Source organism: Corvus cornix, chromosome 1A, assembly GCF_000738735.6.
Source record: "Corvus cornix cornix isolate S_Up_H32 chromosome 1A, ASM73873v5, whole genome shotgun sequence".
In the NCBI taxonomy this organism is placed as follows: Eukaryota; Metazoa; Chordata; class Aves; order Passeriformes; family Corvidae; genus Corvus; species Corvus cornix.
The window spans coordinates 62,533,720-62,561,080 of record NC_047057.1 but is presented as its reverse complement, the minus strand read 5'-3'; the positions used below and the strand labels follow the sequence as shown (position 1 = coordinate 62,561,080).

At 46.4% G+C, this 27,361-nt stretch overlaps 2 protein-coding genes and 1 long non-coding RNA gene across 9 annotated transcripts in view; 1 reads left to right on the top strand and 2 right to left on the bottom strand.

Moving 5' to 3' along the window:
• Positions 1 to 3,834, bottom strand: part of KCNA5 (potassium voltage-gated channel subfamily A member 5) — a 28,050-nt gene extending 24,216 nt beyond the window's left edge. For all 3 annotated transcript variants that reach the window (XM_039570425.1, XM_039570426.1, XM_039570424.1), the window contains exon 1: positions 336 to 3,834. In XM_039570425.1, the coding sequence (XP_039426359.1) occupies positions 1,876 to 3,768 (1,893 nt within the window). In that variant the 5' untranslated portion in view covers positions 3,769 to 3,834 and the 3' untranslated portion in view covers positions 336 to 1,875. The remainder of the gene's footprint in view (positions 1 to 335) is intronic.
• A 918-nt stretch (positions 3,835 to 4,752) lies between these two features.
• On the bottom strand, positions 4,753 to 22,389 carry LOC104696121 (elongation of very long chain fatty acids protein 4-like). Of its 4 annotated transcripts, none has more exons than XM_019292481.3 (8): positions 19,749 to 22,389; positions 19,165 to 19,237; positions 18,507 to 18,568; positions 16,842 to 17,006; positions 15,579 to 15,658; positions 13,541 to 13,652; positions 12,508 to 12,635; positions 4,753 to 5,953 (listed from the first exon to the last, which is right to left on the bottom strand). In XM_019292481.3, the coding sequence occupies exons 1-8, from the start codon at positions 19,873 to 19,875 to the stop codon at positions 5,843 to 5,845; spliced, it is 858 nt and encodes a 285-aa protein (XP_019148026.1). In that variant the 5' UTR covers positions 19,876 to 22,389; the 3' UTR covers positions 4,753 to 5,842. The 4 variants fall into 4 exon arrangements, with proteins under 4 accessions (XP_019148026.1, XP_019148025.1, XP_010408554.1 ...); XM_019292480.3 differs by lacking the exon at positions 4,753 to 5,953 and adding an exon at positions 9,400 to 11,293; XM_019292482.3 differs by lacking the exon at positions 4,753 to 5,953 and adding an exon at positions 11,301 to 12,405.
• LOC109146122 overlaps positions 19,782 to 27,361 on the top strand; it is a 27,321-nt gene continuing 19,741 nt past the window's right edge. For both annotated transcript variants that reach the window (XR_002047938.2, XR_005604418.1), the window contains exon 1: positions 19,782 to 19,865. This is a non-coding gene — a long non-coding RNA (uncharacterized LOC109146122). The remainder of the gene's footprint in view (positions 19,866 to 27,361) is intronic.

The window sequence follows — 27,361 nt, the reverse complement described above, 5'->3', positions numbered from 1 at the left end:
AGATGCTGTTCTCTATTACAAGATTCAAACTCCTTCCCCTCAGGCCTGGGTTTTAGGCTAAGCACTCTGTTCATGAAAAGTATGACTTGCTTGGCACTTACTTTACTGACTAGGAAGGAAAAAATCACCATGCATTTGGGCATTATCATTAAAGAGCACAGTCAGGGACAAGGGAAGCAGCATTTGTGTCTGGGGAAGAGAATGTCAGAGCACTGCTCGGCAAAGCTCATCTCATTTTATCTCAGGACATAGATGAGGTACTTGAATAAATTATAATCCCAACTGAGCACTTAGTTATATTAGAAAATTTGTTAGAAAATTTGTTAGAAACAAACCTTGAGCAATGTTGACAATCAAGCCTTCTCTTTTCTGCTACTCTTGCTGTGCCACAGGATGTGGGAAAGGCATGGAACATCCTTCAGCAATAAAACAGAAGTTGGAGGGGGAAACAGACATGTCCTTTGCAAGAGAAATGGTAACACAGCTCTTTGAGCTAAAGGAGCAACTTTGTGTCGGTCTTCAGAGTAAGCTGTGATCTCGATGAAGACAATGTGTCACTCGTCTCTCAACAACACCTCAACTGTAAAATCCACAGCGCTGAGAAGGTTTTGTTTGGAAATAAAAGAAACCAGGGGTGTGTTTTGATGCAAAGATGGTGCTTTCCATCCGTGTCCAAGAGAAAAGCCACACAATGGTTATTTAAGCAGCACGGCATGCCACGTTCAACTCCTGAAGTGCCATCCACTCCCAGTCTGTGGTAACTAAAACCAGTGAACTGTGTACACAAATGGTGTGTGGATACATAGAGGTGACTGATACACATGCCCAAGGAACCTGGAGTGTACACTGAAAACAGTTTTGCAGATATTGCACTCAATAGTCTACTTTCTTGTTGTGCCTGTCCACTCCCTCGTGCTTTCGATCTGTTGTGCACTTGAAAATCTGTTCAGATCACTTTTGATCTGTTGTGCACTGGATTGAAACCAGTAACAGCAGACAGTGTATTTTTTCCTTTCGGTCTCAGATATATAACAAAGATACAAAACTGTAAAACTACCAAAAAAAAAAAAAAAGCTGCACATACTTTTTTGAGTGGGGCCAGTAAGCACATGACTGAATTACTTAGAAATTCTGAAACAGGAAGGTAATTAATAAAATTATTTATAAAGAAGTATATCTACAAGATTTAATAATTTAAGGCTCACAAGAAACTAACATATCAATGACAACAGAAGTTTTCTGCTCTAGGGTTCAAAGCACCAAATTCACTTCACATACAAGATAACCAGATCTGTACTGATCACAAATGGAAAACTCAGAAAGTGCTGATCTGCTAATGTTCCTAGTGCTTTAATGATATCATATTTCACAGGAATAAGAAATCTCCTTTCAACCATAAATACAGTCATACAGATACAAAATATATTTGAATAATTTCAATTTGAAACTACAGTACAAAACCCCTCAACCTCCCCCCTCCCATCCCCAATCCATTCACTCTCCACACACACATCCCCGCAGTTCTTTATACTAAATTTGGAGCAACTGAATTGGTTACAAATTACCCATTTAAAACCAATGACCATTTGCTAAAATAAGTTTCTACAAATTAGATTTTTCACTGTCATAATTTACCAGCTCCTGCATCATGGAGCGTAGCTTATTCTTAGTCTATTTTAAAAATAGGTGACCCTTTGTGTCATGGAAAAAGAACATAAAAACATGTATTCCTGGAGGACTGCTCAGGACAGTGATCAATTTATAAAATACAGCCTGACTTAAAAAACTAATTGGTACTAAAAGAATAATTATAGTATCAAGATTCTGACACCAGAGAATCCTTCTGCGCCTCTGAACTCTAACTCTCTCCTCTCCTCACAGGTCTGTTTCCCTATTGGTGTCCAGACAGAGAGCATAGAGGGATTTTCTGAGATCTACGTTACTTTTTGCTTTGATATTGGCTTTCTCTAAGGAGCTGGTGCCACTGTTGAACTCCTCACTGTTTTCCAAGTGCACAACAGATTTGTTCAGAGAGTTGTTACTGGGTCTTCTCTTCACTTCTCCCCCCGCAGTGCTGCCCTGAGCACTACTGTGTTCATCTTTGAGGATAGCCTGCTCTTCGTGGTCAGTCTCTCGGTGGTAGAAGTAATTGAAGTTGGACACGATGACAGGGACAGGGAGGGCAATGGTGAGCACACCAGCGATGGCGCACAAGGAGCCCACAATCTTGCCCCCCACGGTGACAGGTCTCATGTCCCCATAGCCCACAGTAGTCATGGTTACCACTGCCCACCAGAAAGCATCAGGGATGCTGGAGAAATGAGACTCGGGGTCATCGGCCTCAGCAAAGTAGACAGCGCTGGAGAAGAGGATCACCCCGATGAAGAGGAAGAAGATGAGGAGGCCCAGCTCCCTCATGCTGGCTTTCAAAGTCTGTCCCAAGATCTGCAGCCCCTTGGAATGTCTGGAGAGCTTGAAGATCCTGAAGACTCTGACTAGGCGGATGACTCTGAGGATGGCCAGGGACATGGCTTGCTGCTGGCCCCCACCCCCATTGCTACTGCCGGCCCCGGGCTGCTGGTGCTGAGCCAGCTCGGTGCCCAGGGTGATGAAGTAGGGGATGATGGCCACGATGTCGATGATGTTCATGATGTTGCGGGAGAACTCGGGCTTGCTGGGGCAGGCGAAGAAGCGCACCAGGAGCTCGAAGGTGAACCAGATCACACAGGTGGTCTCGATGATGAAGAAGGGGTCAGCCAGGCTACTGGGTGACTGCATGGGTGGGGAGTCCCCGGGCGTGCCATTCAGACCTCCACCTTGTGGGGGCAGGGGTACGGGCAGCTCCCTCTCGTCCCTGAACTCGGGCAGGGTCTCCAGGCAGAAGGTGATGATGGAGATGAGGATGACCAGCACGGAGACGATGGCGATGGCCCGGGCTGAGCTGGAGCTCTCGGGGTACTCAAAGATGAGCCAGACCTGGCGCTGGAACTCATTGCGGGGCAGAGGCTTTTCCTCCTCTTTGATGAAGCCCTCGTCCTCCCGGAAGCGCTCCATTGCCTCTTCACCCAGCTGGTAGAAGCGGATCTCGTCGGCGAAGACGTCGATGGAGACATTGACGGGCCGGCGGAGCTTGCCGCCGGACTGGTAGAAGTAGAGGATGCCGTCGAAGCTGGGCCGGTTGCGGTCGAAGAAGTACTCGTTGCGGAGCGGGTCGAAGTAGCGAATGCGCTTGTCGGGGTCGCCCAGCAGCGTGTCGGGGAACTGGTTGAGGGTGCCCAGCTGCGTCTCGAAGCGCAGCCCCGAGATGTTGATCAGCACCCGCTGGTGGTGCATGGCGCCCGGGTTGGCCGCCGCCGCCGCCTCCTCCTCCTCGTCGCCCGCCGCCGCCATGGCCATGCCCCGGCGGTGTCCCCCTTCCTCCGGCGGCCCCATGTCCGCGGCGGGGCGCGGGGCGCGGGGCGGCGGCCGCGGCGGCGGCGCGGGGGCTGCGCGGGGCTCCGCCGGCCGCTCCTCGGGGCCGCCCGCGCCGCCGCTCCCTCCTCCGCGGGGACCCGGCGGGGGCCGCTCCCGCTCCTCGTCCCCCGCGGGCGGCGGCGGCGGCGGCGGGGCCGGCGGGGCGCTCTCCTTGCCGTCGCTCAGCTGCGGCGAGCCGCCGAGGTGCAGCAAGTTGCCCCGCCAGCGCGCCCGGCCGCCGGCGGCCGCGGCATCGTCGCCGCCCGCGATGGCCGTGGTGCCGCCGTTCTCCAGAGTCACCAGCGCGATCTCCATGGGCAGCAGCAGCAGCGGCGGCGGCGGCGGCGGCGGGAGGCAGGCGCGTCTGAGGCGGCGGGCATGCTGCGCTCACCGCCCCGCTGCCGCCGCCGGCCACCTCCGGGCGGCCGCGCTGCCCTGCCCTGCCCTGCCCTGCCCGACCCGCCTCCCCTCACTGCGCCGCCGAGCGCGGCCGAGCGCGGCCCGGGGGAGCCGCCCGGGGACCCGGATATGAACGAGCGATCATTATATTATGGTCGCTTGACGTAAAAGAGGATCCCTCCTGCTCCGCGCCCCCGCGCAGGCAGCGGCAGCATCCCCCGGAGAGCCGGGATGCCGCATCCCCCCGCGCCCCGCCCCGCCCCGCCCCGCCCCGCCGGGGGAATGCGCGTCGGGGCGCGGACGCGCTCCGGCAGCCGGGCCCGGCCGTGGGGATGCCCGCAGGTGCCGCGGCGGGGGATGCGCGGTGCGGGCACCGCTCCGGAGGTGCGGGAAGCCGGGCGCCGGCGGTACCTGTGGCCGGGCAGGGGGGCTGGGGCCGCCCTCCGGCCCGGGGGGCGCGGGGCACAGCGCTCTCCGCTCCGCAGCCCGCGCCCCCGCCGCGCCGGGGGATTACGGAGCGGCCCCCGCGCGTGGATTTGCTCGCTAAAGGGATTGCACGCAGCGAGCGCTCTGGCTGCAAACCCCCGCTCACCTCTAATGAAAATCAGAACTGAAAGCCCCGGGGATTCCTGGTGCCTCTTGGCGTGTGTCTTCCCCTCCCCATTCCCCAGCGGAATAAGAACAAAGGAAGGGATGGATTGGTTTGGTTTTTTTTTTTTTTTCTTCCGTTGCGTTTGCTCTCCCCGCTCCTGCTCCCTCGAGTTTCTCGCTGAATTAGCTCCCAAGAAGAAGGTGCTTCCCAAGCCAGCAAACGACATTTCTACCATGCTACTTTCATGTTAGCATTTGCAAACACTTTCCCGTTGATGCATTCTTAAACCCACATCCAAGGCTGAAACATTTCAGTACATGCACGTTTTATTAGAGAGAAGCAAGCAGCTTTACACAATTACTTCAATTACAGTTCAGTAATACAATCTATGCTAAGATCTTACTTCCTATATTCAAGCCATAAACTCATCCATTCTATTCAAGGTCTGCAGGGGAAGACACTAAATATGTATATGAATACTATAGGATTAGAACCTGTAGGTATATATACCACTCCAGTCTTGTAGAGTTTCTGGTTTTCTAACAAAATTGAGTGTGACCATTTTGCCTTCCAGTTGGCATCGCTGCAGTGACATTTTTTCCTAAATCCTTATGTTACTACTCATAGCTCCATCAAACATTTAATCTAGATTCACTGTGACTAGTGGGTTTCCCTAAATTTAAAACATTACCCCTGTGTATGAAATATGCCCAAAGATATTAAAAGCAGTGCCAAAATAGAAAACCATAATTGTATTAAGCGGTTTCTGTAAGTGGTGGCTTGCATTTTATCTCCAAGAACTGAGCACAGAAGTGCCAACCTGTTTCGCCACCATGACAGTGAAGTAAAGGACCGCTTTACTCACACAAGTAATTTGTAGAAGCAAAATTATCTGGAAAATAAGTTCTTCTTTGAAAATAACGGCCCTTTGATTTACAGTTATTTAATGGAATAACATATTAAACCTGCAAAATGTAGGATAACACCCTTCGGGACTAGCAAAACCCACAACAAATACAGACACACCACACACACACACACCTGTGCACCCCAACAAGGAGTGGCTGATCTGCTCCCAATGCACATGAGGGATTACAACCAGAGAAGGGATTGCACACTCAAAAACTGTTCTGGTTTTCCAACTCTGTCAGCTCCTGTAATGCAAGGCATTCTCCCTCGAAACATTGCCTCAGGAATAACCATTTATTTCAGGAGTAAACATCCTCAGACATCTGTGGTGGTGGGCACCACACAGAGCAGAATAAAGTGTACAGAGCAGAAGTAACTTGCTGCCCCTCAGATGGTTGTATCCATTCTGCCATTCCTTCATCAGTAACAGGGAATGCCTGGGAGGAACCATGCTGAATTTAAGTTCAAGTTTCTAGCCTTTTCTAAGTATCAAGCTGCGGTGTTTGCGTCCTGATTTTGAAGGCAGATGGGATTATGCTGAAGTACAAAGAAAAAGAAAGACTTGCCCAAATTCACCTGGATGAAACCTTGCAGAAAACCCTATGAAGAAAATGTACATTATTAATTGATAGATCAGAAAAATGCAGCTGCTTGTACAGCATTTGAATAACTTGTAACTACTTTCTTTGCAGCTTGAAAAGGTCTGAGAAATCTATTATGGTGTCTGTATGCATGCATACAAAAGAAGAGCAGAGAAAAGGGACAAGAGAAAGTGGGAGGATGACATGAAAGGGGAAGGAACATCCACTCCAAGCAGGGAATTTTGAAGGACAATTTTTATTTAATAGCCTTTGTTTTTTCAGCTCAGTGTAAAGACCCTGAACACTCTCTTGAAGAGCAGCAGAAAGCCAAGGTACTGGAGAGAAAGGATGACATGCAGACTAGGGAAGAACAGTGCTGAGATGCGGTACTGATGTTTTAACCAGGCACTCCCTGAAAAGAATTTATTTGTCCCCATACTTGTGATTTAGCCAGAAGTATTTTCTACCCTGAGCACAGAAAATCAGTCCCTTACACTCCAGCACATCCACAACAAAACCTAGCCTTCACTGCTGCTCCCACTGCCCCTCCAGCTCCCACTGTGCCATTCCATAGCCAGGTGTGGCTGCTGGGAGCTGTCCTTCAGTGTCCCACAGCGAAATGAAAGACCCATCCCATGGAGAGGTCCCACATATTGAGAAATGAGCCGTGGGGATGGTCTGCAGGGGCTGCATTCACCTACCCACACCCAAACACACTCATGCACACACTACACCCTCTGGTACCCTGACCAAGGACACCCTGGGGACATCCAGTCTTCTCACAAATATGCCCTCCTGGGCCATCCCTGTCACTGACAGGGAGTTGCAGCATCCCAAAAATAAAAACACAGTGCTGAGAGGTGAAGAGAGGCACACCAAGCTCTTGAGGCTGCCCACAGCCCTCCTTCTCAGCACTGATGGGACTCCATGTGTCTCCCTCAGCACATTTTGTGGGTACAGGGACCCCAGGGTGACACGGGTGACTCCTTTTTTTCCTTCTCCATGTGTTGACTAAATAATAGCGAGGTTGTGGCAGATGGTGAGGAAATCATCTGAAGGTGAGAGGAAACCGAAGGGGTTAAAGGCAAATCTATCCCTCAGCCACTTGGTTAATTCCTCAGCAGCCTGATCCCATGTTGAGATGATTCAGGCCAGAGAGAGAGACTGCCACAGTCCCCAGGGGAGACCCCAGAGGAAAGACTCATATTTCCTGTCCAAGAGGATTAAGTACAAGGCCATTGACAAATCACAGTAAACATCTGGATGTGAGCACTCCATCTATCAAGCCCTAATCCACGAAGCTATTCATTAATGAATTCAGCACATTCACACTGTTCTATATATAGGGCTGGCTGATCTTTTTAAATGTTTGACTTGTAGGTAGTTTACATCTGTATCAACAGATTTTTATTTTTCGAGTAAAGCAATCTACTGTATTCTGCTTTTGCTTGTTTAATTGTTTAGAGTAATTCTTTTGCCTTTAAAAAAAAAAAAAACAACCCACACACAGAGCCATATTTTCTGATAGTATATAAAAAAATCCAATAGCTAAAACGCAACCATGTCCCTGCATTTTATATTGCTTTGCAATTTTAAGCCCAAGTTCCTCTGGAAAGTTTCCATCACACAGGGATGGAAAAACAATTAAATAGTAATTGATTTTCTTTTCTGTATTTTGTTTTGATTAAAATGAGAATCCCTCTCATTTATCTTCAGAGAGAAAGTAAGCACTGAGTAAATGGTCTGGTTAATTCAAAAGTAATTTGATCAGAACATCCATAATTTACATTGACTGGAACAGCAGGAAAGATGCTGAGCACTACCAGATATCAAGCTTATTCATTTCACCAGCCTACTTACACTGCGCTTTACATCTTGTTCATGTAAACTGCTCTGAGAACGTCTAATGACCCACATGTTATAAGGGGGGACTTACACACCACCGTGCCCTTAAAGGTCATCTGTTAAGATTGAATAACATTCCAGCCTGCTCCCAGCAAACAGGGCTGTGGAGCCGAGCGTGTTGTTTTCCACACAGCTGTGGCAGCCTCCTTCCAGAGGAATCTGCAGCCTTTGTCACTGATATTGGTGGAATCAGCATTTGCCCAGAGGTTTTTCACAAATCCAGCTGCCACAGGATATTTTCAAGTCATCCTCAAAGCTTTGGACTCTACCAGGCAGCATGAGCCATCCAAGCTTGCAATTTATAATTTTCCCCCATTCTCACTTCCAGTGCTTTGCTGTGGTGTAATCTTTAACTCCAGGGACTTGATCTCTAGAGGGGAAATCCCATTCGGTGCCTTTATTCTCTGTTAAATTCCAGGAGCATGTACCTGTGCTCTCAAGGTTTTGTCACAATAGGGTGGCCCAGGTGGACAGTTCCAACTGGGATAACCCAATTTTAAAGCAGGAGAATGAAGATAAGCACGTGGAATCTGAAGGAGCAACCTACAGAGCCACTGAGCTATACCCCTGCAGTTTTATCCTCACTGCCAGTGCGAATACCCTCACACGTGAATTGTGCTTCCATCAATGCTTCCGTAACAGCTGTGCTCCATGCCAGTGTCTGTTCCTGTGTGGAAAGCGTGGTGTTTCTGGGCAAACTTAATCCCTCCTTATCAGTCAACTGAAAATACTTCATCCTATGCCACTGAAGTCTCACCAACAAAAAGCTCTTACTCATTCAGGATCAGGCCACTCACTCAGGCTGTGAGGAAGAGGGACAGGAATAAATCAAAGGTTCGTGTCTAGAACAAATGGTGACAGAAGTGTTTGATTTAGGTGATCAGTCACTTCAAGCTGTCAGGTGACAGATTTGTACCTTCAGGTTTTGTTACCACCTGTGTGGCCAGTGACACTCCAGAATCCATTGCTCTGTCACACACAGACACGAATTAAGCTGCATAGGCTGCCTTAAAAAAAGCTAAATGGCGTGTTTACAAATTCATCTATTTTAAGAGTGGAAAAGCATTGAGTAATCTCATTCAGATTTCGTGCTCATTTCTAATTTTTAAGCAGTCATGAATCAAAGAAAATCAAAATACATGATGCTTAGTCTGATATAAAATTATGAATGAACTTAGTAACTACATTCTGAAAACATTAAAGTGAGGAGAAACTGAGGTTGAAACCTACTCATGTATAGGAAAAAGAGCATTAGATTGCTTTGTGAGCACAGATAATTTAGCCAGCTGCAGGAAATGCTCTACCATGAAACTAGAGGGCCAAATGTACTGATGGTTTAAGCAGGAGAGGGCCCTAAATGAATCATTAAGTGGACAGGAGTAATGAAACAGCTTTACATGCACTGAATCTTCATCTCTGGAGAGGCCCCAGGGGAAACCCTCCACATGAATACAGTATGTTAGACACACAGCAGATCCTGTTTTCCTGTCTTTCCAAACTAAGGGAGGAATGAAGGACTCACCCAGGGATCTGCTAGTTAAAATTCTGACAAATGTAGAATTCCAGTATGCAAAAGGGTCACTATTTATTTATTAATTAGCCCAGAAAATACTTGACAGGAAGAAAACCAACTAGCACAGATGCAGTGATTCTCATACTCACCAGTGACAATCAGAAGAGAGACTGCTCGGATCAAAGGAAGGACATTTATGATGTGCCCTTGTGACAGTGTAAACAAGTCCTTTGTGGATGTGTGTGAAGAGGAGGAGGGCAAGGAACAGCAGAATATTGTTTTATCTTCCATATGTGTGTGGAGGGGCTGAGGAAAAGGTCTGGGATACGAACATAGAGCAGTGAGGAACAAGTTGAATTTATTTTTTGTAGCCGCTCAACTCCAGATTGGTGTGGGGCACACAGGGTATTTTGGGGTACATCCATCTGCTAGGTTCAGGCCAGCTCTAGTCCTCTGGGCATTCCCAGTGGAGTTGGACTTCTTTACATTTGAGGTGGATTTGGTTTGGCAATGCATCATGTCACTAATTCTCCTTCAACACCTTTGTGTTTCACAAAATACCACTACTCTCTAATACATTCAGATGTAGTGTTTTAATCAACTGAGCAGAATTCAATCAATAATTACCACTTTGTAGTTTAATTAGGATTTTCAAAGCACTACAACATCAAAACTTTAACAGTATTTAACAATCTGCAGGTGAATATAAGTGCCAAGTTCTTGCTGTCGTTGATTTAGGAGCAAAAAGAGAAGCCAACTAGTGATGTGTTAAAGTCAATGGAGCTATGCAGCTTTGCACTAGCCAATGAATTGATTTTATAAATTTTGTATTAATTTTTATACAAATAGGAAGTGGAGGTGGTTGCTTATGGTGTTGTTAAATTCTTTATGTTTGATGAGAAGCAAAATTTTAAAATAGCAGTATTAAAAATAAAAACAAATTGGAGGAAAAAAGTTACGAATAGGGAACATTAATGTATTCTTTTTAGTTCAATTGTGGCATCTGTAAGGAGCAATACCAAGTATCTTCATGCATTAAAATCCTCTATTGTTATGAGAGCAACCAAGGGCAAACAAGCATTCCAGAAAATGGGACATGGTAACTCTCACTGCACTAGTTTCTTATTAGGATGAAATAATAATGCCTTCTTTAGCTTCAGAACAGTGAAGACACCTGTCCAGCCAGACAACATAAAGCCCAATTTCCTTCCTGCTTATACTGATATGAAGTTAATCCATCAGGACCACCCCAGTCCTAGTAGGAGCTTCCTTAGCAGGACAGGGTGGGATGCAGTGTACAGGTGAGTGCATCCTGCAGTCCCTGTGGATTCCTGGCTGCTGCTGCTGCTATCTGGACATTGATTTCCAGGCTGGAGGCACACGACCCTGCCTGATCTGCAACACCAAGCTGAGATAGTATTAGGGATGCAAAGAAGCCCTGAATAGCCTAAGAAAGGAGGCAAGGAGTTGTAGCTGCCTGCTAGACCTTGGACACTGAGTTAAAGATGGAAGGGAAAAAGACCTTATCTTGTAAATGTCCCAAAGCCTCCTATGCTGGTGATGATTTGGCTTAGCTTGGCCTCATCTTAATTGTGCTCCTCAGTTCCTTAACCCCTGAGTTTACATCATTCCTTTCTTCTCCCTAACCTGGCATATTTGAAGGCAAGACATGATCCTCACACACACTCCCCAAATACATTTTCTTCCTGAAACCACGCCACAAGCAGCAGATAATGTGCATGTTCATCAGACTGTGCTCACTGTCCTCTTTGATTTCCTTTAAGTCAGCTTTTCCTGCTTTCCCCTAACGCAGGTCCAATAGTAGAAGTGTAGGAAGAGAGCCAGGATGTAGAGGAAAACTGTGGTGTTGAAGCCATCAGGGTACAGGCACTCTGTGAAGAGGTTGTAGGAAGAATGAGCAGCAATGGCCACAAACTGGCACTGGAAGAGGTGGAAAAAAGAAGCAGCCAGATTAGGGAACCTACATGAGATACACCTCAGCTGGCCACTGAGACCATCACAAATCTCACAACATCCTAGCAGTGTTCTCAATCCAGAGGATGACCTGCTTGCCTCTCCTGACATCCCTGAGAACCTGCTTTTCAAGCCTAGCAGTGTTTTCCCACCAGGAAAGATGCCCATCGAACCTGGAGGTTGAACAAATCCAGCTTCTCCTGCCCTTCACCCATTTCTCTGCCACAGTGCAGTAACTGAGATGTTGGAATATGGAAACTGAAGGTGGGAGATTCCTCTTCCTCAGTGGTAATCAGGTTATTATACCCAGAATTAATTTGATTTGTATTTTAGCTTGCAGGGAGGAACTACAGATACGACCTTTATTCATTTAAACATTAAACATTAGTCCTTTTTTTTTGTATTTTACTAAATCACCAAAGCAATGAGTTCTACCTACCAAAAAGCTGTTAATTTTTTTTTCCTGTGCTATAATTTGCATTACAAATACCCTTTTATTCCATGCAATGCTTTCTTGTTCTACTTTGCCACACAGGCTAAGTGAGAATTCTGGAGCAGCCTTCACTGCACCACTGCTTTACACATATCCTCTTCCTCTTCCCTTGTAACTGCATACTTTTGGTTTGCAAAGCCTCTCTTTGAGGGAAGAAAACTTTCCTACACCCATTGTCCTTGTCTGGATCATTGCATTATGCTGTATCTTTGAAAAAACACAGGGTTTTCAGGATCTGTAACTTTGTCAGAGATGAGGGAAAGAAAATCCAAAGGGATTTTCTAGAGAAAGAGTAAAACTCACAAATTCCTCTTCAACTTGCCTGTTTGCCTACAGTTAGAGACATTCTTCCTTTCAGAAGGAACTGAATGAAGGCTCCCCAGTCTGCTGCCATAGACAACACAGAAAGGAGGAATCCAATCGCTAAGTTTTCTCTCCCCTTCCCACAACAAAGCTGTGGATAATTGGTTTGGTATGGTCACTGAAGGCCTCTTGATAAGTCTTGTGAAAGCAACATTTGGAGCAGGTCACCAGTGGCTTCACCTCTGAGAGTGGCACAGGAGGGCACCTAGGGATGTGCTGCTGTCTGTGGGCAGCAAGCAGAGGCTGAGCCAGTGAGGTGACAGACAGCAGGGGCCATCACACCTGACCCATGGGAGGGCAGGGATGAACACTTGGAGCTAATTACCAGCTGCAGGATGGTCAGGTAATCCTTCCACCACACGTGCTGGCGCTTCCGCGGTCCAAGGCTGGCCAGGGCGTAGTGGTCATACATGAAGATGTGGACAAAGGAGTTCAGCATCCCAGTAAAGAAGGCTGAGGAGTGAAGAGGTGAGGGTGAACAAGACACATGACCCATTCCAGGCTAAGCCTGTGAAGGGCTCACAGCCACTATGATGATGCTTCCAAAACACATCACATCTACCCCTGTGCATGAACATTCCATCTGGGCTCTGCTGTGGAAGCACATCAGCTTCTCCCTTCCTTCAGCATATGGGTTTGGGTTGGAAGGGACCTTAAAGGCAATTAGCTCCAACTCCCAGGGCCCATGTCCTGCTGGAATTGCCCAAAGCCCCATCCAATCTGGCCTTGAACACTTCCAGGGTTGGGCATCCACAATATACCCATCCCATACCAAGTGTTCAGAGACAGAGAAGAGCTTCAAAGGCAGAGGAGAAACTTTTTGATCTTCTGACCAAAGCATTTCATACCATTCTGGTGTCAGGCTCATGTAGCCAAAATGACTTCCAAAAAAAGAATGCTCCAGCATCTTGTATAGGGCCTACCTAGTGTGGCTTGGTACTCAGATGTTTCTCTTCCAGTTGAGCAAAAGGGGGCAGTGGTCTGGATACAGCCCAGACAGGGGCACAGCCAGAGCAGGAAACAGGGAGCCAGGACCTGGGCTGCTGTCCCAGGGCCTCTGCCTGGGGAGTGAGGGAGCACTGCTCTGGGAGGAGATATACACAGACCTCCTGTGGGATGTTATTTTTTTCTGTTTGGACCCACTCTGTTGGAGCACTCTCATTGCAGTGAACATGGCAGCCTGAACAGCCCCAAGAGCTGAGCAGATGGGATCAGCTGAAATGCACATGTTTTTCACACCTCTGGAAGCAGGTGAGCTTCCTACCTGCCAGTCAGCCCATCTGCTGATGCTACCTCCACAGCCCAAAAAAGCCCTGAAACACAAGGTTTTCTTTCAGCAGCATTTCTTACAAGCATACCTTGTCCTCCAGGTACGTATTTGACCCCTGACCACCAGCTGAAGAGCATAGAGCCATGATGGTACACGTGCAGAAAAGTCACCTGCTCTTGTTTCTTGCCCAGAATTAAAACCTGAAAGAAGCCAGGCAGAGGAGAACCTTGAGTCGATGTGTTTGGACAAAAATTTCACAGTATAAAGTTATAAAAATAGCTAATGATGAGTGCAAATCTCCCAAACCCATTTCCTCTGCTGTTGATAAAAACTGGTGAAACTCAGTAGATGCAACAGAACTTACAGGAGGAACTGGAAGACAGAATTTCTTCCACAAAGCCCCAAATATTTTTATGTCTGGATTGAGGTCCCAAAGTCCAAAGAGGACACATGTGAGACTCTGACTGAGCTTCCATACAATTCACAGCTGCTTGGGTCTGGTCCTTTTCAGCACATAGGTTGTATGTTTACTGCTACCAGACAGTAACCCACAGAAAAGCCACTGTTGAATGGCCAAACCCTCCTGGAATTTGCATTAGCAAAGAGAATGGTTTTGCCAGATGAATACATGTCAGGTCACTGTATTTCACCATGCACATGCATACACACACACACCAAAAAGTGAATCTGCTTTTCAGGCACTCAGGACTGGCAAAAAGCTGATTTTGTTGCTGATGCAAACAGACAGGGGATTGGCCAAACCACTGGCAACAGCCTAGGAAGGATCCACATGTTTATTCACATTTCAGTGTGTTGTCAACTTACACCCCAAAGGGCTGTGAAGTTTTAGGCTAGGACACAGCTTTCTCCTGCTGGCCAAGCAGAGACCTTGTCCAGTCATTTAGCTCATTCATCGTGCAGGAGGAGACCTGAAGACAAGCTCTAAAGAGGTGGGCTTTCAATTCCCCACGGGACACAAAGCTTTAGTGCACAGTTCCGGGATAACTGTGGCAGCAGAGATGTCAGGACTTGTCCCCTTGCAGCCCCTTTCCTGCCCCACTGACCACTGTTAATCAGCCAGCCAGGCAATGGCAGAACCTGTGTGGCACCAGCAGCTACAATTTTGGGAGCCCACCTGGCAGTAGGCAGGTTAAAGCCTCTCCCCTAGCACTGTACCCAGCCTCAGGAAGGCTGTTGGGGAGGGAATGTGCGTAGCCACCGGGATGGACACAGGCAGCGAATCAATACAGGATCAGTCCAGGACATCAGTTTCGGCACGCTGCCCCTTTCTGACAAGGAAATATCTGTTTCCAGCCCCGGTGCCGCTGAGGAGCTGCGCCCTCCTTACGGCATCCAGGAGCTGGACGGCTTTGGAGGAGAACCACCAACACACTCTTGCCATCTGCTGGGCAGCGCAGGGCACGGCGCTGGTTTTACCCAAAACCAGCACATTTCCAACCACGCCCTGTATCCCTGCCCACCCGGGGTCTGCAGCAAGGGGGGGAAATTAAGGGGTTCTTTTCGTTTTTCTGTTTTGTTTTTTTTCTTCCAGACGGCAAGTGGCTGAAAAACTGAAAAGATAATATGACGCTTGCATCTGTTCAAAGCAAGATATTGTAACTCCAAATTCAAACAGAAAAAACTCATGCAGCATTTTTGGAAAGCTGAAGCTGGTGGGACTCAAACCCCCTGTGATGAGCAAGGAATAGTTTTAGCTAAACTCCTCTGCTAAAAGAAGTGTTGGGGAAGATTTCTGTCATGCAAAGCAGAGGATATAAAAATTGGTTTTCTTGTTGGAATCGATCAGAATCCTTATAATGCATGCAAAGAATCACATCTATTTCAGAGGTAGTTTGCAATATTGATACTTCAGCTGGTAAAATCACCTTCTCTGCAGTGATCAAAGAGCAAACTTAGATGGCTGCGTTGACTGAGATGATTAATTTTAGAGAACTAAAGCAAAATGCAACAACTGTTGAAGCAGACACTTTAGTGGAACAGATTTACAGGCAACAACAAACTGGAGTCAAAGCCTTCTTAGCCATGCAAATTGCTATTTATGAGCAAAAGAATCTGCATAGGCATGGGAGAGCAGGGCCTAAGGCACGCTTTTTCCAGAACTGTACCCTCATTCCCAGCTCACTCCAGATGTGATCCACTGCCTGGCACAGGTACCTGTAGCTGGCCAAGACTGAATGACCAGAACCTGAAACAAACAAAAAGCAAATAGAAATCAATTTTCTGTTCAATGCCATCTGTTCCAAAAAAGATGGGCACATTAATGCTGAGGTAGTAGGGTCTCAGTCTAATAGTCACTGACAGAAAATCCATGAACAAATAGTAAAAACCTAAAACAAAGTACTTCACATCCTGGTTGCAATCTCAAAAGGCAGATTTGGCCTGGGAAGATTTGTAACTCTTTGTGTAAACACTGGAGGGCTCAAAACTACTTCAGCAGGAATAGTGAATTCTTGGCTTCTAAGTCTCTCTGAGAAGACACTGTTCTCCTTTGCAAAGATCTGAGGCTGTTCTGTTTTGGCTGGTTGCATTTGCCTGTTCATTGGAAAGCCAAAAACTGGACCAAGTAACCAGTACACTGAACAACCAAGCACAGAAAAGCAATTTTCACACCTGTCCTCAGATGGAGCAGCATTTGTTAAAAACAAAACAGAACAAAACAAAACAAAAGCAATTCATGTTAATGTAATGCTTGTGATACAAACTAAAATGGCATATTTGTTGACACCAGAATGTTTTTGAAACCTATTTGGCCATGTTCCCTCTCAGAGTTTTCAGTGGCCTACATAAACTAGGGGGGCAGGCTTGTGGAAAGGCTTATGCATTAAAAACAAGCAGAAGAAAAACCATTCTTTACACTCTCAGCAGCGGGAAGATAGAGAGTGCTTGGCACTCCTGGAGAGAACTGCCAGCTTTGGAAAATCATAGAATGTTAAGGGGTTGGAAGGGACTTTAAAGATCATCTAGTCCCACCCCCCTGCCTTGGGGAGGGACACCTTCCACTAGATCAGTGGTTCTCATCCTCAGAGATGGATCCATCACTAGCCAGACTCGAAGAAAATGAGGCCGTTCCACATCCTCCACACACTCCGTGCCTAATGTGGAGATCTCAGCTTGCAATTCATCCATTCAGGATGAATGAAATCCCGTGTTAATTTCATGAATGGCAGGAGGATTGAGAAATGGGAGGAAATAAAGTACAGCAGGGCAATAGTGCTCCTCTTGTGGCAAAACACGGGACATGTCCAAGCCAGCTCCCACTCCCTTCAGCAGAGTCCATCAGCAAAAGCTGTTCCAAACCTGGAATCTGGAGGCTCCGGAATTCAAACCCTTCCCAGGTGCTTACCTAGGAGCCAATCCTGCCTCCTCACCTCGTAGAACATGTAGCTGGATAGTGCCACCACAGCCAGGCTGTAGGCGACCAGCAGAGCCCGCAGCTCCAGCCGCCTCTGCTGCTGCATGTAGGAGGGCCCCAGTGCCACCACAGAGAGGTGGAAGTGGGGAGTAGACCAGTGGCCACAGGTCTGTCCTTGGACCTGGGAAGCAAAACACACAGCCACAGCTGGCACCGCCACACACTGCAGGGTGGATATATTTAATTATGTTTAATTACTTCCCTTCAGCGCCCTCCGTGGCAGAAAGAAAATTGGTGTCTCTGTGTCTTTGCAAAGCTGCACCACAGTCCTTCTGCTGTGACTCAGCCAAAAGGCTTCAGCACAAAGGTTTTAGCACAATTTTTGGGTATGGACTGCAGTGCTGGAAGGCAGATCGTTCCTGGGATGAGGTGGAGCCCTCCCTGGGCAAAAGGAGCGATCCCAGACACTGTGCAGGGAGGCACAGGAGCAGCCAAAGCAACAGTGGCTCTTCAGGAGTGTAAATCCTTACAGCTAAACAATAAAAGTGTTTCAATCACCGGTGTTACTTCCTCACAATCCTCAGGACATCTGAAATTCTCCACTCCTTCACTTTTATACCTGCTCAGAGAGCGGACTCTCTTAAAAAGCATGAATTCACTGGGAAATGCCAAAACACTTACCTCTGCTGGAACAGCTCTTCAGTCCTACAACAAAGGGAAACTCAACAGATTTTCTGCCATGCCACCTCCTCCTAATCCTGCTCTATCACCCAGGATATGTTATATCAGCAAAAACGTCCCAGGTGCCATTCATGCTTTCCTTTCCTGTTCCCCATGTGATCACTGCTCTGCCAAACTCCCTCAGTTTTTTTATAAATGCCACACCAGTCTGGACATCTCTGTTAATCCCCATCCCTTCTAAACCGTTCAGTTCTTTACTATGGCTACTTTGGGCTGTGTCAGGAGCTCTTTGATATTCCATTTCTGGATTTAACAGTTTATCAGAAGTCCTGAATCCCAATTTACACTCTCTTGTGAAATTCAAGTCCTGAAACATTTACAGTCTGAGCATTATGCCCCATGTCCTCCTCCTGCCAAAGCCACCATGCAGGCCTGCTGTTCTACCTTCATGGCATTTTGTGGCTTTTCTTTACATCCAGAGATACAACAGAGACCTTTGGGACCAAATTGAACCTCTAACTACTGAAGATCTGATGTCTCCTCACTGCAAAGTGTCAAATCTCAAGCACTGAGGAGTGGGTGCTGCCAATATTTCATTTGATAATAGGTTTTACCAGCATCACAAAGAGTTTAAACCCCAAAGTATTAACTCTTTGGTCAGCTAAGCTTTCCCATGACACATGAATATGCATTTAAAAAAATTCACTTCCTTTAGTATTCCAGACTTAACAGGCAACCCCAAGCATTTATTGCTCCTGGTCCTGTCAGAGCCCACTGGGAAATCCCCCATCCTTTTATTCCTTGCTGTGATCCAGTGGGAGGGTCCCTGGGATATGTTTCAAGACTTAAGGGAAGTTTGTGATTGTACAGAAAGAAAAGTGGAAATCTGCCTAGTGAAGAAAATGTGGGCTAGTAGAAGGATTGCATTCCTCCTAGGTTTGGTTTTCATGATCAACCTGTTTATGCAGAAATTCCCGTTTTAGACAGCATCTCTACCTACCTCCACTTTCTCCAGTTGTAGAATTCCTGGAGTTTTCTGCCAAGTTGAAGCCATCCCAGGTTCTGGAAAGAAATTAACTCAACTGAATCTAGAACGAGAAGGCTCCTTAGACAAAGCCTCAGGACTACAGCTAATGAAAAGACAATAGTTTGCTTTCTAAAAATTTAACTTTTAGACCAGGATTAAAGGCCCCTTTAAAAAAGGAAGAAAGAGAACCCTGCCCTGCAATGATTAGCTATTTAACTTCCAGATTTTATTCATTTATAAATTTAACTAATTTATTATTTCATTTCCAGGTTTTGATATTTCGTGGAGGTTTCACCTCTAAAAAATGCTCTGAGCAGCTTTGGTCTGCCAGAGCCAGGAGGGAACTGCCAGCACCACTGGGAAATCAGTCACACGCCATTTTTTCCTAAAGCACTGTGGGCACAACATTCACGTGAGGACACACACCAGGTGTCATAACTGCATCCTTCTGCAGGTGTTCTTGGATATTCCCAGTGCTGGAAGGCAGCTAGGGATTCATTCAGTACTGCTGCAGTTCCAGAGCTGTTAACAGAGCTGGTTATTTGGCTTTCTGAGGCCCTGGTTTATACACTAACTTTGTTTTATCTGGTATAGATTCTGTAATGTAGTAGATAAAGTAGAATACTCATACATATTATGATGATCCTCCTCTTCCCTTCTTTCCTTTAGCAGGGAGATGTTTTCAATGGCACTTGGAAGTTCTCCTAGAAAACACTTTTCTGCAGTTAGTTTCAACAGCTTGTGCTACCTGATCCAGCTCTCTCCATTAGCAAATACACAGGACCAGCTTCCTCCCAGGTTCCTCTCCAGCTGGCATTGAGAAAAGCACATTTTCTCCTTTGACTCTTCCTCACAGACTGTGACATCCACGCCCAACACCGTGTTGGTGACAGACATATTCCCAAATTTCTCTCCTGCAGTTCATCCTTGCAGTCTGTCCCAAACCCCTCTTTGGGGTGTTCCTCTGACACAAAGCCCGAGACCCTCAGCAGGCGTCACACCCATTCTGACACAGAGACACATGCCCTTGTAATCCGGGTGGAATCCGCCAGCACCGAGATTAGTCGGTGATTATCAGCTGGCTCAGAGTCAAACCAGCAGGGATTTCATATGGTTACATGCCCCCAAACAATCCACACGCATTCCAGCTCACTCCACCTCCCTTCTTCCCCCCCCAAACCGTCGGGAAAAGCCAGGAGGGAGGAGCGGACTCACCGCAGCTGCCTCCGAGCATCTCTCTCTCCAGGGCTGTCCCCAGCCAGTCGCGGCGCAGGAAGAGGCAGCGAGACAAGAAGCTGCAGACTGCGCTCAGCTTTCTTCTCCACAAGGCAGGTGAGTACATCACTTGCTGGGTCTCCCACAGCCGTGGTGGATCTTCATGTCTCTTCTTCCATCTCCCGGTGGCAGCCACCAAAACGGCACCGCGAGCCGCAGGCACCGTGGGGTTGTCGCGCAACTTTGCCAGAGTAAGAGGTTACAGCACCTTCTCCTCCCCCGCCGCCCTCTCTTGCCTCTCCCCACACGGTTTTATCAGATTAGGGGACTGGGAAGAGGCCGGAAACGAATGCAGAGGGCTGGGATCCCCCAGGAGTGAACCACTGACCTTTACTGCCAGGCTCGGCAGCCCGGCCAAGTGGGAACTGGGCCAGCGTTTCTTCTGCAGGTTTCTTCAGGACATGCCACGACAGCTTTGCAGACAGTAAAAGTATGTGGGATCATGCCTGGAAACCAGTCTGTTCAGAGCACTCCTTCAGACCAGCACAAGGGGCTGTCAGCAAGCTTTTTGTGTGCTCAAATAGGTCCAGACCACCAAATGAGGGGGCAGAGAACAGTGGGAACACTAACTCACTCACTCATTCACTCACTCACGGAAGGCAGGGAAAACTCAGCTGGAGTCACCCCCTCATATCCAGCCTGTGTTCCCAGGGGAGTCACATTTACCGTTTTTAATGAGACAGGGAAATATCTGGATAGGGTGTGACAGCGACACCAAGTGATCCCCAGCGACTGCCCAAGGGCAATGCAGAGAGCCGCAGTGATTGGGTGCCATGTGGGGGTACCAGTGCAGAACCAGGACCCTGGATCCCCACCCTCCAAGAAACAGCCCAAAGCCAAGTGATGGGGTTCTCTTGGTCATCTGGGGTGTGGATACATCCTCTTCTTTTCCCAGTGGGCAAACTCCAAACAGAAGAGAGGGTAGCACCATTTCTCATACCATTGCACTGGGTCTGTCACCAGATCCATCACAAACCCGTCTGAAGGGCAAAGCACCAAAGATCAGCTTTTCAAAGCAGCTTTAGGAATTAGGCATATCATGTGCTGGGAGTTTTTCATTGAAACACATCATGTGCTGGTGCTGCCGGACACCTACTGCGTTTCTATGATGTATGGAAACTACGGAAGAATTTAAATAGGTATTTTTGGGAAAAGTGATTTAGGATGAAGGTTTTGAATTTTGGGGGTCGGGGGGTTAGAAGGGCAATCCAGTTTAGAAGAGGGTTTGACTGACCTTTGGTATCATATTGGGTTTTTGCTGACCCAGGTTCAGGGAGACAATTATAGTGAACTTTACAATTATAGTGGACTTTACGGACCTTTTTTTTTTTTTTTCCCAGAGCTTCCTATAAAGACCCTTTCTTGAACTTTTCTAATTGCTCGTGAACCAGCAGGTTTCATTTCTATATTTTTGGTGCCCCAGTCCTAAAAAAGGTTCAGTGATTTATCTGTGTGAATAGATGGAAGTGATAAACCAAACCAGTCCTTTCTATCTGTCTCATGTAGATGGGACTATGTTTTATTATATCTATTTGGTAATTTAAGTAATGTTTGTTGAGCTATTTATATTGATGTATAAGACTCAGAATTACAGACACAAAACTTTTCCATCAAACTTTTTTTACCCTGGTGAAAAAAATTCACCTGCAGTGAATTTTCATAAATTTCATTTGGGGCAAACTATTTTATTGTTCACATAAACTGGATTTTTTTTTTTTTAATACCATGAAACATATTTTATTTTCTAAAGCCTTTCCTGTTCCCGAAGTATTCCCAGTGGTGCTGTTGCAGATGTTCACTAGCACCACTGGCAGACGGAGAGATGTCACCAGTAATGTGATACTTTTACACTCCAGGAATGGGTGTCCTTTGATGAATGTCAGGGCAACTGTGAGGAACCACACACGAAAGCCTCAGGGCTTTCACTTTCAGCAAGAACTCAGTAGGAAAAAAACCCCAACATTGCTCCTTCACTGAAATAGTATTAGGGGAGCTCTGAATGCCAAAGTGAATTGGGTTGTTCATTCAGTGACTTGGCAAGAAAAAAGGGTATTGCAGGAACATGGATGACAGGCACAGTAATAAGGAATTCAGTTATGTACAGTGTGTGACAGCTCAGCCAACTCCATCAGAGATTAAGAAATATTTTAACTAATGACAAGCCTGTCTCCAGCATAGTCTAGAGGTGGCTGCCACAAAATCATTATCAATAGCAAATACCAGCAGTAAAACAATCCTGAGGGCTTCTAGACTGTGCAGCTTTTGCTCTTTGGTCCTATGACTGCTGTTGCTTCCAACCAAAGCTGTACTAAAAGCACAAATTACCAAAAGAGACCGGTTTTAACACTTGAGAAAGACAAGGAGCAGGGGGCCACTCTCATCTGGATACCCAGGCTACATCATGGTGCTGCTCTGAACCCCACAGCAGACACTTGGCAGATCACAGAATCACAGAATGGTTTGGGTTGGAAGGGACCTTACAGACCAATCAGTTCCAACCCCTGGCCATGCACAGGGACACCTTCCACTAGACCACACTGCTCAGAGCCCCATCCAGCCTGGCCTTGGACACTGCCAGAGATGGGAGCTTCTCTGGGCAACCTGTGCCAGGGCCTCCCCACCCTCACAGGGAACCATTTCTTCCTCATATCCAATCTAAACCTGCTCTCTGTCAGTGTGAAGCCATTCCCCCTTGTCCTGTCACTCCAGGCCCTTGTCAAGAGTCTCTCTCCATCTTTCCTGTGGGCTCCCTTCAGGGACAAGATGGCCAAAATGAGGTCACCCCAAAGCCTTCTCTTCCCCAGGGTCAAGAATAAGATGATCTCTAAGGTCCCTTCCAACTCAAACCATTCCGTAATTCTCTGATCCCTTCTGCAGCAGAACAAACCTTCACATGATATCACCAACCTCCTCAAATCAACAAAACACCAAATAATAGCAGCAGGACTTTCAAGCTGGGTCAAAGAATATCTAACCAGTTAAGGCACCACAACCTTAATGACCAGCACACACACAAAGATTGGATGTGGCCAGATACTTTCTAAAACTTGTACTCACCTGGCCCTTGGAACACCCGAATGGCATCAAATTCACTTCCTGTGCAATTCAAGTGGAACAAACCTCTCAAGTGTTTGATGCATGCAAGTGATTCAGATGTAGTGGTTTTTATGCAGATAATGAGAGGTAAATATCAGAGCTGAGGATGCCAGAGAACAGGAAGGAAGGTGACAGACCTGCAAATCTCTTGCTCAGCTCATATCTACATCTGCACTCTTGCTAAACATGATGCTTATGGGATAACACACGAATCAGGAGATTGTCAACAGTTCCAGCAGATGAAGCACCTTGCTCCTTGGCAAGAGTGCCCTCCAGAGAAAGCCCTGAACTCCTGAAATGGCATCTTTGTGAATATATTGCCGAGGGAGGTTCCTGTCATCTCCCCTAATTCACGCTTTTCAACAACCACAACTGCTCACAACAGAAATAAATGACAGCTGGTTTTATGAGTACTCTCTCAACAATGGGGACACAGTAATAGGTGTTTTTACAGCAATAGAATAATAATTCTATTATATTGAGAATAATAATTGAATGGCTGTGTTAGTTTTGCTAATATGCAATTACCAGCTTACATATGTTTCTGGGGAAATACAGTGGTTTCAGGTGACAATCAGCCATCACTAGAACACTCTGAAAACCTCACCAAACTTTTCAGCACATCTGGGTCTAGTCCACAAAGGTCCTGTGCATGAAAAAATCCAGACTCACATGTATTTAGAGTAAAAAGAAGCCCTTAAGAGGCACAGTGAAGCAGCTGAAGCTGCTTCTGGCACAGGGATTCTCTTTCCTGATGGCCTCAGTTATGCACCATGCAACCAACTGCACAGACCTTGAAAGGTTTAGAACAGATTACAGGGAGGAATTTTTGGCAGAGGTACTGAGCAGCCTGGCTCTGTGCATAGGACTGGGAGACTGCATCAACTCTCGTGTAAATTGCGGTCTTAAACCCCAGTATTTTAATTTTACCAGTACAGATTTTTCACTTTAATTAATCCGTGGGGGCTTCAGAAAAGTCATTTGGCCTCTCCGTGCCTCAGTTCCCAGAGCTGTAAAGGAGCAGCAAACCTTTTCTCTCCCACAGGAGGGTGGTGAAGGTGACCTGCAGTAAGTGGAGAGCCAAATCTGCCATGTTCCACCCATCTGGGTGCAAACTAGGGTACTTCCGGCTCTGGGGCTGTTGTCTTTGTGACCTTGGGCCAGTAATTTCGAGTGTGAATCATCTGGCAATAGCCCTAAATTTAGGTGTCTACATCTAATGAACTTCTGCAAGGCTTAATGAACTTTGCAAGGAGTTCTAAGGGCTGGTCCAGCTGTCCACACAGAGGAATGGGCTGACTCCCAGGGTGCCTCAAGGTATCTCACCTGAGCTCCAAGTGTTCTGGTAGGCAAAGGATTCCTGCAAGTTCTGTGCCATATCCGTGAGATCCACATGGATATCAGAGCTATCTTAAGGCATCTCCAGTGCACTGGACACCTACCTATGAACAGGCCTCTGAACTGAGTCCTCTTTGCTTCTAGACCCACCTTTTGTCAGCCTTGCCTACTTACCTGATCAATTCTTTGAGATAAGAACATTCTCTTGTGATGTGCTTTTGTGACCAAGCATCAGTCTTGGCTGTAGGAGCCTGAAATAGCTCTGTATCCAACAGTGCATTCCCAAATAACTCCTAGGCCTAGAGAACTCAGAAACCTTCGGCTCTCATCTCAAAATCTGCTGTCCTTTCAGCATGTCTTGAATCAGCGTTATTTCAAAGTTGCACTGGGACTGGCAAGGAGAAGGGACTTAATGCTGATGCCAAATGTCATTCAAAAACCTCCCAGAAATGAGCTTAAAATTATGTATTGATCAATAATAACAACCTCTTATTAAAGTAACACCCAAAACCCAAACCTTAGGCATCATGGTAGCAACAAGGTTTTTATGCCAAGATCTTGGCATAAAAGGAGTGAGAAGCCAAAGGAAAGAGAAGGTGATGAGCCTTCATTTAGACATCCAAGGGATGCCAGGAATATTGTTCTAGTCCTAGAGCTCTACAGAGAACACAGAATGAACTTGATTGTCCAAGGGCTCCAGCAGAAGCAGCCTGTGGATCTCCAAACCCAGACCCCATGGCATTTCCAATATGCCGGAGCCACAGGTAGAACACAAATTTAATTCCTTTAATTAGTGCAGTACCCATGTAATGAGAGTACAGTGCTGATGACTGCTGTCTCTTGTTTTCCCATCCCAAATCAAGGGAATACAGAATTTCCACATACCTGTGTGTGGAAATGTCTCTCAGTAATACTTGAATCCTTCACTGCTTCTGAGAACTCTCCTCTTCCATTTCATTCCCACACAAATCCACCAACAGTACTGAGCTGAGAAATTAATTCTGACCAGCTGTTCCTATTGGAGAGTACATGACAGAACTTGCCACTGAACATCCACTGCCATTGGAAAAGGGATTATTTTCCCTTTTTATTTTCCCTCTACTTTCTGATATTCCTCCACTACGTGCACTCAGCTGATCAAACATGCCAGTCATACCAGATGCTACTTCAGAAGCTGAAGAGAGACATTAAATGGTGTACAAACATTGTGCACGCCACCTGCAAATGTCTGGGGTTCACACTGTAGGAAAGAGGATGGTCTTGTAATTGAAATGCTGCTGTTGAAAGAAAATAATGTGTATTCTGTTTTTAAAATCAGATGCTCTGAATTACCACACCAACATCTGTCAGCCTCATGGGGATTCTGGAAGTCTAAGACAACTCTTACTTTTTTTTTTTTTGTTTGCCTGGTAAATACCTGTAGGAACCCAGAGTGCCGAGAACATTTCTCTGCCTGTTTTTAAGGGTTCTTACCCTCCTGAACAACACTGTTTTAGCTTCAAACCTTGGAAAAAGTTACCAACAGTCCAACAAGAACTAGAAAATACAGTGGTGTGAATTAGGTGATAGACTACTATGTAAGATTGTCACAGGGTGAAAAATTTACAGGTTTTAGGCTTCTCTTTGTAGTAAATACATAAGAGTAAAAGTACCAAAATGGAGGATTGTTGCTGTTCTCTAGACCTTCTTCTTCTTCTACTACTCCATGTTCTGCAGTGAAAGTAGTTTGGAATGATTGGATAGAGAATTCTGCAGTTCCTGGCCGTGTTACTGAATAATTGGTAGGAAACTGAAAATAACATACGTTTTTAGTAACTATTGGTTAAAATATCTTTAAAAGGCTGTGTAAATCCTGATAATGGGGCTCACTCCTGCTTTTCTGTCTTCTATGCTGTACCTGGGTCACGCTAGTGGCTCTGTTCCTCTGATAAGACTTAATAAACAACTATCTGGAAGCATTGAAACTCAAGGAAAAGTCTCTGTTTATCTTTGAAACTCCTCGCAAGGACTTTCAGCAAATTCTCTCCCATCAGGAGGGACTTGATTTACGGCATGGTTCAGTGTCAAATACCCATATCATCCTCCCTCTGCAAAGATGTCTCCACCGAATTGGACTTAGCTAAATCCCTCTGTGATGGTACCGTGCTTTCATCCCTGCTGTTCCTGCCCCTACACCCAGAGAAACCTCTCCACAGAAAATAGTATGGCTCCTTTTCATCATCAAACCTTTCACCCTAATTATGCCTGCAAGTTGCTGACATGTGGTGGTCAACCAGGCCATGATGTGTCCCCAGCTCTTTCCACTTCACCTTTTATTCCCATTTTGCCTGCTCCTGCCGTTATCCTGCCTGTGTCTGCAAAGCACTGGATCGTGTCTAACATGCAGATTGCAGGCTCTGCAGACTCTGACTCCCCGTGCAGTGACTACCAAAGTATTTATGGCAGCCATAAAAATTGAGGATGCAAAATCCTCTTTCCTTCTCTAATGATCTGGTACATCTGCTCCCAGTGATCTGGAAGCCAAATAGAGCAGATATTTATAGGAGCCAGAAAATGAGCAGTTAGACTTTCAAACTTCTAATGGTGGATTTTGGAGCCAATAGGCAGCACAGAGTGTTCTGATCTCTGTCCTTTAAAGAATTACTGTTTGGAGAACAGCAGACACCTTCCTGAAATTGCCTTATATTTACAGTAGCAAAAAAGACTCAGTTTGGTCATGGTCCATCCTGAATCTCTTATCTATGTGTGAAAAAAGAAGATTTCCCCCTCAGTTAATGTAACTCATGGCAAAACACAGTGATGTGAAGTCCTTACTGAGGCAACAAACTCCTCCATGCAGAAAAAAATGGCAACATCTCTACTGGGCAGGACTTTGGCTGGATTTTATGTTTTGCTCTCACAGCGATGAACACTCTGTTCAAGCCCTCAAGGCCAGGTTTTGCTCAGGGGCTCTGAGCAACCTGGTCTAGTGGAAGGTGTCCCTATCCATGGGAGGAGGTTGGAACTGGGTGATCTTTAAGGTCCCTTCCAACCCAAACCATTTTGGGATTCTCTGAAAACAGCGTGGGTGATTCACTGGAGAAAAACTGCCATTCCCCCCTCCATTTATTGCAGAAAAA

Coding starts and splice junctions, on each gene's coding strand:
- LOC104696121 (XM_019292480.3), bottom strand. CDS start 19,875: ATGTACTCACCTGCCTTGTGGAGAAGAAAGCTGAGCGCAGTCTGCAGC. Junction 19,238..19,748: donor GATGCTCGGAGGCAGCTGCG/GTGAGTCCGCTC, acceptor AGTGTTTTCTAG/GAGAACTTCCAAGTGCCATT. Junction 17,007..18,506: donor TACAACTGGAGAAAGTGGAG/GTAGGTAGAGAT, acceptor TTTGCTTCCCAG/GTCCAAGGACAGACCTGTGG.